The sequence below is a fragment of the Dermacentor variabilis genome, unplaced genomic scaffold (genome assembly GCF_050947875.1).
Source record: "Dermacentor variabilis isolate Ectoservices unplaced genomic scaffold, ASM5094787v1 scaffold_13, whole genome shotgun sequence".
In the NCBI taxonomy this organism is placed as follows: Eukaryota; Metazoa; Arthropoda; class Arachnida; order Ixodida; family Ixodidae; genus Dermacentor; species Dermacentor variabilis.
Window position 1 is genome coordinate 41,924,490 of NW_027460291.1, and position 17,520 is coordinate 41,942,009.

General features: G+C 45.7%; 1 protein-coding gene across 1 annotated transcript in view; it reads right to left on the reverse strand.

Annotated features, from left to right (window-relative positions):
* The window catches only part of LOC142566708 (endoplasmic reticulum transmembrane helix translocase), a 311,329-nt gene that overhangs the window by 256,308 nt on the left and 37,501 nt on the right, over nucleotides 1-17,520 (reverse strand). The window contains exon 4 of the mRNA XM_075677546.1: nucleotides 8,003-8,231. Within this exon, the coding sequence (XP_075533661.1) occupies nucleotides 8,003-8,231 (229 nt within the window). The remainder of the gene's footprint in view (nucleotides 1-8,002; nucleotides 8,232-17,520) is intronic.

A 17,520-nucleotide genomic window follows, 5' to 3' on the forward strand; every position in this document is an offset into this window, starting at 1 on the left:
AGAGGTAAGCCTTACTCAACTTTTATGTATGGTTATGTTTACGATAGCTACCGTAAGAATTTTGACCCGAAACTTGCCCTTTCGTGTGTTCGGTGCGCAAAATTCTTTTTCCCGGAAAACGTAGCCTGCGTAATGATCGCACCCCTGAATTTGCACCAAATTTTTTACAAAAAAGTGTGATTATGCAAGTAAATACAGTAATGTTCATCTTTTTCATCAATATTGATGACTTTCCAATCTTATTACGATTTTTGTGCAGATTTCAAATATGTAATTAGTTTTGTTGTAGGTCAATTAGTTCCTACAATAAATATCATTTCACTTCCACTGTTTACAACCAGAGTGGAAAATAAATGGCAGAATAAAAAATTATTTGTAAGGCATGTTTAGGTAGCATAAAGAGTAAGGAATGATGGACAGTAAGCGCATTTTATATCTGACGCTTCACAGATATCTTACAGCCCACTGAATACAAGCCCACAAAATATGGCAACCACGTGGCAGAAATTGTAGCAAAATAATTTCCAAAGTGAAAACAAAAAAATTATTTCTATCTGTTCTTGGAGTCGAGATATCGAGGCCTGAATATCATAAGGAGCCCTGAATTTGTGTTTTGAGAAAAGTCCAAAAAACAAACAGCATAAAATAAGCGGGGACATGGCATCCAGAACAACCATTTTTGATACTCGCTCTTGAGACATGAAAATTTCAGGACACATCCAATCTTGTGTGCTGCTTATAAATATGCAATTTGATTTTTTCTGAGGTTTGTCTACATGCATTCGTATCTGCTGTCATTATTGCGCAGCATGTCATGCCCGCGCGCCGATTGTGAAGGCGACAGAGAGCTTCACGAGTTGGCACAGTGCGCCACAAGATGAGCTGCTTCGCGTCTGCATCCCCTGCAATCATGCTCAGTACGCGTCCAGAGAGAGAGAAAGCAAAGCGGCCGCCCACCCTTTCTATGAGAGTTTTAACGCATCTGGTATTCCCCTGCACGCAAGCAAATCAGGCGGAATAGCGGGTGAGTGGGCCCATAAACGCGAGTGGCCTGCATGGTGTAGCCCCCAGGTAAACACTTTTCAACTGCTGAATATGCACTCTTATGAACTGTCCCCCACTGCTTCCAGGAAGCTTTACATGGCCAAGAGGCAAAGCAGATGACCAATGCGCAGGGCCTTCCCGCCGTGTTAAAATACCTCCCAAGGACTAGATGTAATGTGGCGGCACTTCCGCAATGTGCGCACATGCACCACAGAGATCCGTGTATTAGGGGTGTGAGTTATGCGCAGTAACAAACGGTATGTGGACTAGAAATGTCGGAGAGTTGATGGTGGTTCACATCTGTTGCAAATGCTCGATGCTACAGGTACATTTTAGAGCACACATTGGTTGGGAAAGACTCAAATGCAAAAAGTCATAGTTCGCGAAAAGTAACTGTGGAGGATTAGAATGTTGCTTTCGTACTTAGATCTCAAAATATGGTACAAGGCAAAGTCCGGCGCTACACCCCTTGCACCCCATAAGTATGCGACTTTGCGGATTTTATTGCCAGTCTGGCTAAATTCAGAGCACGAACTGCTAGGACACAAGGTAAGGCACAAAAAAAGACAGGACACAGTGCTACTGCAACTGTCCACAGCCTGTTGCATAGGTTGAAGAAGATAGCATGTCACTATGACGCAAATGTCTTTTCTCGGCAAAGAACAAGCTCGCTACCATTTGTTCAGCCGAGCGCAGGCATAGTGACAGATCGAGCAGCTACACTGCAGATGCAAGCAATGTCTGGTTGCAGTGACGTGGCTTTGAAAATCAACTTCCTTATTTCTTTATGGATTTTGATGAAAATTGGCACAAATGTTTAGAATGTCTCCCTGATGCTTCCATAAAAGTTTCAGAGCGATATCTTGAGAACATTTTATTCAATTTTATTGAGCAGAATTTTTCTCCCTCTAACTTTCTGGAGAGCCTGGGGAATTTAAAAAATGTGATAGAAGGCTTGTTAAGTACTGACTGCATAGCTAAATGCGTGCTGAAGGTCACGACATTTTTGCAGTTTTTTTTTTTCGCGACACAAATTTTTTGGAGTGCCATATATACCTTCACATCAAGCACACTTTCGGGGTAGACGAAAAGCCATATTGTAAACTTACAAAGGGCCAAGATAAGAAAGCGAGAATGTCACGACCTGCACTGTAGCCCAAAGAACGTGACAAAAAAAAAAAGTCAAAATATCTTGGTAACAAAGAAATCAGCCCCAGAAACTGAGCCGAAAGGCAGAAAAACAGTTTTGAGAAAATGGCTCTCAAAGTTTCACCTTCTCTTCCTTTCTCTAAAAGGCACCAAATTTGTAGTCTTTGGGGTGTTTTGTGATGTGGGGCTTCTTGTAGATGTGGCCTCTGGTCTGGTGTGCTTTACCCCCCTTTTCTTTTTATAGGGCCTTCTTTGCTGCTGCTGCTGCTGCTCTACAAAGAGCATAGTGCCTAGGTTTCAAACCAAGCGAGGTGTAGAACTCTGTGTGGGCATGAATATAGTTCCAATATACATTCAGGCAGCCTGTACTCACAAGCTGCCCGATTGATAGCAATCTCCAGTACAATCAGCGAGGCATATTTTTTTTTTTCTTTTGGTAGAAGTGACCATGTTACTGAATGAAGGCTCTGAGTGTCAGCAGCCTCCCAAGTAATCTTTACTTGACAATGGCTGTAGAACTTGGGAGCAGAGAGCCAGTGATAGATTTGCAGCTGCTAGGTGCTTTCCGGAATTGTACTTTTGTATGATGCGTCAAACACTTCTGCAGCCAGGTGTCTGTGCCAGCCCAAGGGGCTTAGTGAACAGAGCTCATGATGAGGTTCTCTTTATGAAGGGGTGGTATGATAGATATTGTTACAAGCTATCGTGTCAATATGATAATAGAGTGAACGCACAATATGCTTGGTTGCGGGTTTTAGGTGCCAATGTGCGAAATGCCTAGCCACAGATACAAGGAGTCAACGCGCAATGTGCTTAGTCACGTAGTTTGAGATGCCGACGCGTGAAGTACCTAGCCGCACAGTCCGAGGTGCCGATGCGCAAAATGCCTAGACGCGGGCTCGAGGAGTCGACGCTCGATGTGCTTAATCGCGCAGTCGGAGACACCAATGCACAAAATGCTTAGGTGAGGGTCCGCGAAGTCCGCACGCGATGTGCATGATCACCGAGTCGGAGACTCCCTATGCGCGAAATGCTTAGCCGCGTGTCTGAGGATTGCGTGCGCGATGTGCTTGTCACGAATTCCAAAACACCAAGCGCTGAATGGCCTAGCCGCATGTCCAAGGATTCCACACGTGAATCTTGGTCGCAAAGTGTCGCGAATGCTCCGAATGCTTAGCAGCGAGTCTGAAACGTCCACAAGCATAGGGATCGGCCACGCTACTGCGACGCCCGCATAGCGCCTGTTTTGACATGTCAAGATTACGGTGACTGGAGACGTCCAGATTCGTGAGGTGCAAAGAGCTGAGCAGACGACGCGAGCGCCGGACCATGGCGAACCGCGCTGAAGTCGCGTGGCGGGCGCGGCCAATCGCAGACTCTGGCACTACCTTCAATCATTTGCTCTTTGTGAGCTTGTTTCTGCATGGAGGAGATAGCTGAAGCAGCAAACTTGAAGATGGAGAAATGCGCTTTCCAACAAGACCAAGATGGCTGCGCTCGATCATGCCGTTACGGAGATATTGTGGCTTGAAAAACGCTGCTCTTTCTTGATTTTCATGAGATTTTTCGCCACCTTGGCTGATAAAACGATTGTTTTTAGCACTTCTAAGTGGTTTACTGTGATGATATTTGGGTATCAGACAGAAAAAGGGTTATAGAAATTAAAAATGTGATTTTCAAAAAATTGTTTTTTTTTGCAATTTTTCGCAAATGCGAAAGCTGCGTCCCCCCTTAATAATGCAAACAATTTTGTTTCATGCTCAAATTCAGTGGTGTATTATGTGCCTTTCTCATGTGTAAAAACATATGTGGGCCAAACTGACCGATATTTTAACACTAGGCGGAAGGAGCATTCGAATTCCACAAAAGCGATTGCGCACACACATCTTGCAATTCACAAGGTAAATGCACACCCCAGTTTGGAAATACAACAGTCCTGTATAAGCACAAAGAACAACAAGAGGAATTGTAGAGGCCCACGAGATAAAGAAACAGAGGACAGGGTGTGTCAGTCATGCTTCTATAGTGCTTCATGACACTGAAATATCTTTTCTTGCTGCGACTTAACACATGGCAGTTTTTGTGGTGCTAAGAGAGATTAATAGCCGTGGTTGTTTTACCTGCTCTTTTTATGTTGTTTGATGACCTTTGATGATGTAGGTCATGTCGGGTTTATAAAGTCTATAACCTTTCCAATAAACTTTCAGCTGTAAGTAGTGCCATGTCTTTTGAATGAATGTTTGAAGTTTAATGGCGCAAGGGCCAGGTATGGCCAAAGAGCGCCATGCTAGTATTAATGAGTTCGCAATGGACTGATGGGTGCTGTGAAAATCTGACGTGGCTGTAAAGGGGCCTAAATGTGTTGGTGCTAATTGCATAAAATCTGCGCGTAATAAAATTATGGCAATGATTATTGACGTGTACTATGAACACAAAAATGCATTGGGAAAGAATGATGCAATATACAAAATATGTGAAATGCTAAAATTGCCTTGAGCACTGCTGCCTCGCCAGAGCCCTTGAAACACAAGGGCCTAGAGGCATGTGCTATACGAAAGAGCTGTCACAGCGGCATCCTCTGAAGAGAGGAGACGCTACGAATGAATGGGGGCTAATAACATGTAACACAACATCTTTCAGATAACTTAGGACTGCGTTGGTGCCAATGAGCGGTTCTGGGCCGAGTAACATTACAGGATGAAGGGGGATGTGGCGCCAGTATGCTAAAGGAAAATGTTTCTGTCTCTCAGGTTCAGCTTCCCAACACTCCAGGAGGACGTGGAGGATGGTCAGCCTCTCCCAGCATCTACCACAGGTTGGAGGCTCGTTTCCAGTGAGTAAAAAGTTATGGGTGCCAAATGTGTGTCCTATCTTAAAGACGACAAAATAGGACATCTGTTCAGCATGATTTTGTTGCAGAAGGCCAAAAACCTAATTGTGGCTTTATTACGTGCAGCTTATTATTTGTTTCCAAGTCCCAGAAGTGTTGCCAGTAGTTTCGTTGTTTTCTTCGTAAGAAGGTCTTCAGGTCAGTGACAGGGATGGGAGCGGTAGGATTAACAGCATGCGATGAAATTGATGTGGCCATCTGGTCCGCTAGAACGTTACCCTCGATGCCCCTATGGCCAGGTACCCAGCATATAATCACATGCTGGTTAGATATATATGCCTTACACAGGACAGAATAGAGTTAATTACTGGATTTTTGCGCTTACAGAATGACATCAAGGCCTTCACAACACTTAGGGAGTCCGTATATATAACTGATTTTTGGAGTTTTGATTTCCTTATATGCTTCACAGCTGACAATAGTGCATAGGCCTCAGCCGTAAAGACACTTGTTTCAGGGTGCAATACACCAGATTCCGAGAAAGATGGACCGACGGTTGCATAGGCAACTCCGTCGTGTGACTTCGATGCGTCTTTGTAGAACTCCGTGCAGAAGTGCTTGTACTGCAGTTCCAGGAAATGCATTTGGATTTCAATCTCTGGAGCATGCCTTGTAACTTGCAGGAAAGATATATCACATTGTATCAGCTGCCACTCCCAAGGAGGTAGCAGCTTAGCTGGAGGCATTAAGCGATGGTTGAGGAGTGGGACATCATTTTAACGCTAAGCCGCCTCATATGCAGTGAAAAGGGCTGTCTTACAGAGGGACGATTACGAAAGTGTAGCATATGTCATATCGTTAATGGTATTAAAACACTGATGTTGAGGATTAGAGTGAACTTTTAGAAAATATGTTTGGCTGATGTATGTTCTCTGCAGATGGAGTGACGATTCATTTGATTCTACATATAAACTTTCAATAGGACTTGTTCTGAAAGTGCCAGTGGCCAGTCGGATCCCTAGATAGTGGACCGGATCTAGCATTTTTAGCGCGCTCGGGGCGGCAGAATGGTAGATCACGGCACCATAGTCCAATTGTGATCGAATCAGGCTCTTATAAAGATTCATTAAACACTTCCTATCGCTGCCCCATGTTGTGTGGGATAATATTTGCAGTAAGTTCATGGTTTTCAAGCATTTCACCTTGAGATACTTTATGTGTGGAAGAAAAGTTAGTTTAGAGTCAAGTATAATGCCTAAGAACTTGTGCTCATTGTTCACAGGGATCTGCTGACTATACATTTTGATATTGGGATCTGCAATGAGCCCTTTGTTTCTTGTGAAATGCACACAAGAACTTTTGTTGGGGTTCACTTTAAATCCGTTTTCGTCTGCCCATTTGGACACTTTGTTCAATCCCTGTTGTACTTGCCTCTCACACACTGCAAGATTGCAGGATTTGAAACCTATTTGTATGTCATCTACATAAACAGAATAAAAAATGGCTGGCGGTAATGAAGCATGAAGCGTGTTGATCTTCACGATAAAGAGCGTGCAGCTAAGCACACCTCCCTGGGGTACACCAGCTTCGTGTATAAAAGGCCGCGACAATACATTACCGATTTTCACACAGAAGGTACGTTTGGTCAAATAGCTTTCTAGTATGTTTAACATATTTCCACGAATGCCCATTTCCTACAAGTCTCGCAAAGTCCCGTATCGCCACGTTGTGTCATATGCCTTCTCCATATAGAGGAATATCGATAAGAACTGTTTATGCACAAATGCATCACGGATAGCTCCTTCAATGTGCACAAGATGATCAGTCGTGGACCGCCCTTCTCTGAAGCCACACTGATAGGGATCAAGCATCTTGTTAAGTTCAAGGAAATGTATGAGTCGACGATTAATCATTTTTTCGAATAGTTTACACAGGCAACTTGTAAGAGCTATCGGGCGATAACTTGCCGCCAAGGAAGGGTCTTTACCCACCTTCAAGACTCGAATAACAATAGCTTCCCTCCATGAAGATGGGAGGTATCCGGCAGCCCAGATAAGAGTTGAAAAGTGCCAGAAGTGTCATTTGTGTGCCTTTGTGTAAGTTCTTAATCATGTCATACATGATTCTATCAGCTCCCGGTGCAGAGCTTCGACAGGTGCTCAACACAGCTTTAAGCTCAGGAATATTGAAAGGACGGTTGTATGGTTCATCCTGACAGCATTTACGATCTAGCGCCTTAAGTTCAGCTAATTGTTTACATTTGAGGAATGATTTTGTGTAATGTGTGGAGCTTGATATACGTTCGAAGTGTTCGCCCAGAGCGTTGGCCTGGTCTCCCAAGGTAATCCCTTGGTCGTCCACTAAGGGCAAAGGGTGGATTTTGTTGCCCCTTTAGCTTTCTTAAGCCATTCCACACTTTTGCCTCCTGCGTGTATGAATTAATGCTGGACAGAAACCTCACCCAGCTTTCTCTCTTTGCCTTCCCTGTGAGCACCGTGTCTACTCTTGTGCGTTACCTTATGTCCCAGTAGTTTGCGCTCTGAATTTAGCCATGCTTCCATACCAGCTTGCCCATTTTTCACTTTTAATTTATTGCCAGTGTTACTCCGACCCTCACACCGGACAATGCACAGCCCTCTTGGACATTATTTGCCTGCTGTAGATGGGATAAAGTCTACTAATTGCCGCATCGTCAGACGAGTGAGACCTGCTTCTGAAGAATGTGCACACCTGAGGTCGCAGAAACATGCAACTGGCAGTCGCCATCTTTAAAATCTCTGCCGAACAAGCGGAGTCCATAGTGTGCCTTAGCGGCCAAAAAGGGAAGACCGCCAAATGGATAAGCCCGGCCTCTTACCGCAACTTGGAAAGAGATGAGATAGTCCTTGGCACTTCTTGCCAAAAAAATTTTAACCGTGGCACTTAAAGGATTAAACATGCATTGCATCAAGCTTTGAACAGCCAAACTGTAAAGCATACCTGGATCATGTATGGCTTGTTGCCCATCTTGCGGATTAGGGAAAGGTTGCGCAGTTGCTGCTGCACTAGGGTGCACTCAAATGCAACCAGCATGAACAGGGTGAACACACTGTAGTACCAGAACTCATCCAGGCACCACAGTGCCACGCAGAACACTTGGAACACAAAGAAGGGCGCCGTGGCACGCTCCTTGAACAGGGCACCAAACTCTGGCACCTCCAGCTCCAAGCTGTGAGACATGCAAAGAACGACATTGTTTCTCAATAGACATCATCAAGGGTTCAATGATTGATGGCGGTCTCAATGCAACACAGGCACTAAAACATCTTTATTGTGGGGCAATTGAGTTAAGCTAGACTGGAAAAATGTGCTTTCAGAAGGAGAATAGACAGGCCTTACCACAAAAAAAAGGAAAAAATGTTTAAAATATTTCTAAGATTTTAAAATGTTCTTAAAATCATGAATAACCAACTGGCCTACAGCCACACTCGGCTACGTAAAATTTTTAGCACATTTTTTTAGACACAAGTGCATTAAATTTTTGTTCAATTTTACTTCACAATCTTGCGATTCGAAATTTATATTTTTTGTTACAAACATCTCGTTAATAAAAGTTTATGTCTGAAAACTGAATTCATTCTGCTTTGTTTTCATCTATTCCATAAAATTCCGAGTGCAATCGTTTCTTTAAAAAAAAAATCTAGTATAACCTGCCAAAAAACGGCCATTTTAAACCCTATGGTAGGGAAAGGGTTGGTGTGCACTGTTAAAAATGGATGTCTGACTTGGAACAGTGTGAGAATGACAGCGATCAAAGTTGCCCATCACTTTTGCTCCTTGGTTCACCAATATGACTGTCGACTTATTTCTATGTTAGTAGTACACAGTCCACCTGCGGTAATACGACCTTGACAGGACCGACAAAATTTATGGCATTATCCGGTGGTTCGAATTAAACACGACGCAAAAAAAAATGGCAAAACACACCACTGATTCATTTGATGGTATTTGCACAATACGAACACGCCCCCGAATCAATCACGCACCCATTTTTTATATACCCAAAGCTAACGCGGAAATTACTACAAGAACTGAAACTTGGGCGAGTCTGTAACAATTCATACTTGACTTAAAGAGCAAAAAACTAGGACACAAGGAAAGCCAGACAGGACGAGCGCTACTGCAAACTAAAGTTTTTTCTCAGAAAAACACGACTATTTATCAGTCGACACAGAGACCAAATGACATTAAAGCTCCTAAACAAAGTATAAATCTGATACACAACAGATTTTCTGAGCAAAATAAATTGTGCAAGGGTCTAATATGTTTCAGAAGGACCGTCTGTTGGGCTAGTTGATTAAACGTTGTAAATTCCAAATACAGCGCAAAAAATACACATACACATAAAGAAGACACGAAAGCGCTTGACCATGTCTTTCGTGTCCTCTTTTATGTGTGTGCATATTTTTTGCGCTGTATTTGGAATTTACAGTTTAATGTGTGTTGCACAATGGTAATGGCACAATGGCGAGAGGTTTCCTAAAGTCAGCTTCGCCGTCATACACTTGTGTTACGCGGTAAAACATACAAATGCTGCGAAGGCAATTTTGCTTTCGTATCTGATTGCAAATTTTCTTGATAAAAAGGCATGCCTTTAAATCGGGTAAATACCATAATCAGACATTGTGAGCTAGGTTATTGCTTGAAACTCTTTCAAGGACAAGCCGAAAATACACGTTTTCAACCAGGTATCATTTCGATGCCTGTGCAACGCATTCACTTTCTCCTAAGCTCTGTCGAGACAAGACGCTGCCACTAAAGGGATTGCTATTGGGGTCACCATAGGGGTCAGGCATATGTGTGCGGACTGGTCAAGCTTGAATTATCTGGCGAAGGCCAATTTTGGAATTGAAATAATGAAAGTTTGCACCCATATAAATGCATAAGTGCTGGTTGGGACCTTCAGTAGGGTTCGAATTAACAGAAAATTTTAATTAAACAGAGTTGAGTTAAACAGAGCTGTATTTACAAAAGCCTAGTGTATACAGTTGAACCTCACTGTGACAAATCAGGCTATAATGAAATAATGAAGGTAATGATCCAAGTTAAGTTTTGCTCCCTATCCAACAGAAGTACCAAATGCAATTGTGTCTCAAAAAAGCAAAGCTTCTTCACTACGTATATACAGAACAATTTTTGAAAATTAAAGTACACCGATGTTTTCGCATTTCATCCCTATCGAAATGTGGCCTGGATTTGTTCCCGCGACCTCATGCTAAGCAGCGCAACACCAAAGCCACTAAGCAACCACAGCGGGTAACCTTTCTTTTTTCAGATGAAAAAGTAGCCAGACATTTCATGAAATGCACACACTTTCAACGGTGCTGCCATACAGCTACTAATTTCAAATGTCCCATATCTTGTGCTACCTAGCAAATCATCAAACATTCTCAATGCTGCATGTCACAGCATTCCTTCCGCATGGCACAAAACTCAAAATCAATGAGCAGCTTGGTGTGGTGCAAATTTCAAACTGTTACCAGTGTGTGGACCACTGAAAGGCTTCCTACCAATATACTGTTGTGGAATGATGAAAGAAGAGAAAGGAAGAAGAAGATAGGAGACGCTGGCTGCTGCGCGTTGTTGGTGGTCAGCCATCTTACTATTCTGGCTCATCCTGTATACATATTGTAAATATAGTTTTTATATACTCGCCAAATCCCGGTAACATATTAGTGGAGAGGCGGAGTGCCACGGCTAGAAACGGAGCTCCGCAGTGGATGCCGCATCACCGTCCGCACCATGAATGACGGTGAGCAGGTATGATCAATGTCGTTGCCGCCTTCAACATCATCGTCGCCAGCTACGTTGCTGTCACCTTCGGTCGTCGTTGTACAACTCAAAGATCCTGGAACGTTCTGCGGGACCAATGGCGCCGACGTTGAAGAGTGGGTGGCCATGTACGAATGCGTGAGTGGAAGCAACAGATGGGATCCTACGCTTATGCTAGCTAACCTGTTATTCTACCTAAGAGACACGGCAAAGGTGTAGTACGAAAACCACGAGGAGCTAACCAGCTAGGAATAATGCAAAGAGAAATTGACAGAGTTGTTTGGCAAACCAGCCGGCCGTAAAATTGCCACAAAGCAGGAACTGGCCTCCCGTGCCCAATCTCCCACGGAGTCCTATGTCTCGTACATCCAGGACGTGCTGGCACTTTGTTGTAAAGTCGATCACGATGTGGCAGAAGATGTGGCAGGGCACATGCTTAAGGGCATTGCTGACGACGCGTTTAAAGGGACACTAAAGGTTACTATTAAGTCAACGTGGACTGTTGAAATACCATCCCAGAAACCTCAAAACGCTTGTTTCGTGCCAAGGAGAGACTTATTTTACAAGAAAATGCGTTCTGAAGCGCCCGCGTACCTCTAGCGCAGTTCAAATCGCCCGCCCTCCAATCTAGGAGTACTGACATCATGGTCTCATAGTGACGCTGCGCCATCGGTGAGTAGAACGGCGTCCGCAGACGGCGCTACGGCTTTTCTGCGCAAAACGCAAACGCGCGGCCAGAAACGGAACCAAGACAGAGCCGACAGCAGAGCGAAAGCGGGAGTATGGTGGCTAGCGGAAGGAGAAACGCGCAATCATAAGCTGGTACTTCATTCTATGACGCAAACTTCGACGCTCGTTGCAATGGACCCTGACAACGACAGATTGGCTTGCGATGGTGGGCTCAACTTCAGCAATTTGAGCACTGACGAGCGCCACCTGCTGCTGAGGGCTCGCGCTGCCGGCGTCGTTGCGTACTACGACGGCGGCACCAACACCGGCTCTCTGGAGCGGGAAAGCAACGAGGGCTTCCCACGACATCACATGGACGTGGCATTCTCGCTGCTTGTTCCAAATGAAAGTTTCGCAAGCCAGCAGAACCCTCACAACACGACGTGATAACGAAACTACTGAAACTCCAAAGCGTGCGCGCTGCAGAATCGAGCGAAAACGAAACCTTTCGACCACCCATATTACTGAAGGGTAACGTCAAAATGTTATTTTTTCTTAGAATCGAATAGACGTAGACATGTAGCATTTTTTCCGTCTTATAATCGAATGAAATGATATTTTTAATACGAGTAGTTGAGTATTAGTAACACAAATTATGAGGAGTGCTTTCGTCATCGGGCTAGTACCGGAATGTTGCTGGGGGGTCTCAAATCGCGTCATGCATTTACCTCAATTTCTCGGTTACTAAAGCTCTGTTCACGATTATGTTGACGCCTGAGACGTTCTGGAACATTGCTCTACCACTTTAACTTGAGTTTCTGGTAACCTTTAGTGTCCCTTTAATCTGCTCGTGCAAGAGATGCTCTACAATTGACGCAATCATTAAAGAGTGCCAACAATTAAAGCAGGCCAAAACCCAACGCATCCTGCAACCATTTGCAGGCATCCTGCAACCATTTGCCAGACTTCCCACTATTGCCGCAACATCAACGTGTGAATATCAACCCACACAGCAGCATGCATCGCCATCAGAGGACATGGTGCGAATTGTTAGACGTGAACTGAATGCGATGGTGCCCGCAGCTTTCTGTTTGCGTAGCCCTGATGCCACCACATTTTAAGTTCCCCTTGCACAAGCCATCATTCACCAGGAACTTGAAAACATTGGTTTACAGTCTGTGTGTGCTGTCGCCAATCCCAGAGCCAATGAACGACCTTCTACTATTTTTGCTCCACCCCGACGCTTCTCTCCACGTTATCGCAACCCGACTGAGTGGAGAGCTGCGCACGACCAGCCGATATGTTCCACCTGTCGCCGCATCAGTCATGTCGCCCGATACTGTCGCAACTCGCAGCCTTCAACACCTCGCACGCCGACCAACCTGAGCCGTTTTGATGAAAATACCTGCAATGTTTCGCCCACCGCTGAGTCTAACAGCGCCACCAACTCCGCTCGGAACACATGGTACAGCCACTCACCATAGCCACGCAAACACGAGTCTCGTCCACCGCAAACACGTCGCCTATCTTCCCGTTCACCGCAGCCACGTAGCGTTTCGTCCCCCGTGGCTTTTGGCCACACCCTTTCGGAAAACTAGGAAATGCAGCCCTCGGAGGTGGTGCTGCATTGCCGACTACTGCAGCAAATCCTCTGTCTGTGCTCACAAGGAGAAGTGTAATTGACGTTAAAATAGACGGCATACCTGTCCAAGCACTCGTCGACACTGGAGCCCACGTAGCTGTGACGAGTGCTAGCCTACGTAGACGTTTAAAGGTCCTCACCCCAGCAGCTGCCCGAGTGCTTCATGTGGCCGAGGGCGGCGTGCTGATTGTTCTGGGAGTGTGTACTGTGCATTTAATTATAGCCGGCCACCCTACTTCTGTTCTCTTTGCTGTGATCGACAACTGCCCTCATGACGTTATCCTTGGATTGGACTTTTATCCACTCATTCTGCTCTCATCGACTGCGCGACCGGTGTTTTTCAGTTGGAGCTGCCTCAACTCGCCGATGCTCCGAGTACCACCCCACCGCGCTTGTGCTCGCTTCAAGATGTGCATTTGTCACCCGAGGCAGTTACTTACGTCACTTTGATTGCCCAGCCACAGGTACCCGACGATGAATATAAGCTTCACCCCATCATCGACGTGCTTTTGAGCCGGAATGTTGCTGTTCCACATACGTTGGTCACGGTTACTAATAACGACGTCGATCTACCGCTTCTGAATTTCAGCCTGTGTACTTCCGGCCGGCATGTTCGTGGCCAGCGCTTCTAGTGGTTGTGAATTTGACATCGAGAGTCTGAATGCCGAGAGTGGCTTATTACGGCCAATTGCAGCTGACAGCTCTGGTGCCTTAACGGATGACTTCGCAAAGATGATTGCACCTGACCTCACTTCTGCACATGCCACTGACATACGATTCCTGCTTGAACCATACAGTGACATCTTTGATTTCGGCGACAGGCCTTCAGGCCAAACATCTGTTGTTCACCACCCTATAAAAACTGGAGATACGAATCCTATTTGTCGGCGTCCCTATCATGTATCGCATGCTGAACGTCGAGTCATCCAATCAGAAGTGGACAAAATGCTCCGCAAAGGGGTCATCGAGCCATCAGCCAGCCCTTGGGCTTCGCCTGTCGTCCTTGTGAAAAAGAAAGATAGTATGTGGTGTTTTTGCGTCGATTATCACCACTTAAACAAGATCACATGAAAAGACGTCTACCCACTACTACGCATCGATGACGCCTTGGACTGCTTGCATGGAGCTAAATACTTCTCGTCCATTGATCTTCGATCCGGCTACTGGCAGATTTCAGTTGATGAAATAGACCGCGAGAAGACGGCCTTCATCACAATAGATGGCTTACATAAGTTCAAAGTCATGCCCTCTGGCCTATACAATGCTCCTGCAACATTTGAATTTATGATAGACTCTCTTCTGTGGGGCTACAAATGGACCACCTGTCTTTGTTACCTTGACGACGTTATTTTTTCTCCCACGTTCGGCGACCATCTTACCCAACTTGCTGCAATTCTTGCGGTCTTCCGAAAAGCTGGCCTTCGAATGAACACAACAAAGTGTCAATTCGGGCGCCATCAGATCACCATGTTGGGACAGCTCGTCGACGCATCCGGCGCCCAACCAGATCCGGAAAAAGTTTGCGCCGCACGCAATTTGCCTGTGCTACATTCTGCCTCTGACGTGCGCTGCTTAGTCGGCCTGTGTTCTTACTTTCGCCGTTTCGTCAAAAACTTCGACAACGTTGTTTGGCCTTTGACAGATCTTCTAAAGCAGAACATGCCATTCTTATGGGGCCCGGAGCAGGCTCACACATTCGCCACTCTCATCGGGTTTCTGACCACCCCTCCATACTTGCCCACTTTGATCCGTCTGCACTGACCGAAGTCCACACTGACGCAAGCGGCTATGGTATCGGTGCTGTTCTTGCCCAACACCAGAATGGTACCGAGTGCGTGATAGCTTATGCCAGCCGCCTGCTGCCACCTGACGAGAGAAATTACTCCATCACCAAGCGGGAGTGCTTGGCTTTAGTTTGGGCTGTCGCCAAGTTCTGGCCATATTTGTACAGCCGCACGTTTTCGGTCATCACAAACCACCACGCAATCTGCTGGCTGTCTTCCCTATGGGACCCGACTGGACGGCTTGGTCGCTGGGCTTTGCGGCTCCAGGAATTTGTGCTTCTGTGCCACGTGTTGCAACTGAGTACGCTCGTGAAGTCATCGATCGCGTTCGCATGGCACGTCAAGTCACCCAATTTCGTTTATTAGCCTCACAGCAGATACAGAAAGAGCGTTACGACCGCTACCATCGTGATGTTAAGTTTGCACCAGGTGCTTGGGTGCTTCTCTGGTCACCATATAGTTGGGTTGGCCTCTCCCAGAAGCTTCTCTCTTGCTACACAGGGCCTTAGGAAGTCCTCCGCCAAGTTACCAACGTAAATTAAGAGATTTTGCCGCTGCACTTTGATGCATACTCAAGTCAGACGCCTGTCGACGTCGTGCATGTTTCGCGGCTGAAGCCATACTTCGCTCGCAATTCTTCACCTGCCATGCACCGAGACGGCGCTTCGCCACCCAGAGGTCCTGTTACGGAAGGATGAAAGAAGAGAGAGGAAGAAGGTCAGAGATGCTGGCTGCTACGTGTTGGTGGTCAGCCATCTTCACTATTCTGACTCATCCTGTATATATATCGTAAATATAGTTTTTCTATACTCGCAACATCCCCGTAACAATATCATCAAGTTCAAGGTTAGGCCAATTGGCCCTTTCCATATAGTGTGGTTGACATGAGACTTACTCCAGACATGGCCCAAGGTGGCCTTTGGCTGTTCCCGAAAGGCACTTGCAAAGAATGCACTTTCAGACCCTAGAGGACATCAAGTGCAATGCCATGGTTGCCCTAAAATGCACTTAGCGAGAAGGCATTCTAGGAGAAGGAATCGGCAAGAAGGAATTGCTGTGAAAAGGATTAGGACGATCGGGCAAATCTTGCTTTTTTTTTTCTAGGAGCATGGTCGGAAGCCTTTTAGGCAGACCTCAGAATAATATTGTTGCATGTAGGGAAACAAAAGGGCCCACTTATTTACAAAGGCAGTGAAAATCAGCTAAGAACTAAACCGTGCAGCATCTCCTCTTAGGAGCATCTGCTGTGTCATACCACTCCCACCTCTAAATGGCGTGCAGAGAGTAGTCGGGCAATCTGAACAATGTCACTTGTGGGCCTGTTTGGGATCATCGGTGACATCAGTCACTTGAGAACGCAGACAATATGGGTCCTTTATAACAGGAATCTCTCCAAAAGACATCTCGACGGGATGGTGACCAAAGAAAAACAAGTGAGCTTGGCAAAAAGGTTAGTAGTTCGAATGTGTTGGAACGTTTGCCCCTCCACCTTTTTTTTTAAGTCTGCATTACTATATCACTTCCTCCTTTCCCTTTTGCAGTAGTTGTTTTTTACCTATGCTTCATCACCAGGCCAGACACAGAGGATTCCTGCCAAGGGGAGCGAAGCAACCCGGCACGAAGCATGGGGGTGGAGGCTTAGGTAGATGCCGCTTTAGCGGCTGCAGACCGACGAATAATGACACACTGTTATCGTTGCTCTTTGCCTACGCTTCACCAGCAGGCTTGTCGCGCAGGTTTCCTGCCAAGAGGAGCAAAGTGACCAGTGAATGATGACACATTACTGCGTATTTGTTACTTTGTATGCTTCCAATTACAAACTCTGTTGTAGTTACGTTACATAGTACTGGAGGGAGCCACAGGTGATCCTTAGTTGTATATATATTCTGCCACTAATCGAGTAAAGCGGCTTTCCGTATGTCTAACATCTTTGTGCTTACTTGGGCTGAAGGCCACTCCGCACGTGCCAGTCGGAAATACAACACATGGCGACGAGGATGAATAGGATTGAACTTGACCAAGTTGGAAAATGAGCCTGTTTCAGTTAACAGAGTTCCTACCAGTACCGGGAAAGCCAGACATCCTGTAGAAACAGGCTGTTTGAAAATCATCTGCTGGCTCAGGGAATAACACCCACCCAGACGCCTCCAGCAAGGCATTCTTATTGCACTGTTTGAGTGTGGAAGGGCAGCGCATTTTCTATACATTGCCGGAAGCATAGATGTCAGTTTCAAAAAGAGCAAGACACGGTCACTAGCGAGCCAGATGAATTTCACGTCGTAATGGCAAAGCTCGAAGCTTACTTCGTCGCTACAAATAATATCACCAAGCAACAACGGTTCCGCCAGCGAGCTCAGCTGCCAGGGGCGTCCATGGATTCATTCTTCACAAGCATTCAAGAGTTGTCTGTTACATGCAACTTCAGTACGCAGGTAGACGAATTCATTCTGGATCAACTAGTGGAAAAGACTACCCACTGCCAGCTATGGGAACGCCTGTTGCTAGAAGGTTCCGCTCTGACTTTGCAATGTGCACTCGACATTACCAGAATGATGGAGGCAATGGCAGAACACTCACTGCAACTTAAGCCA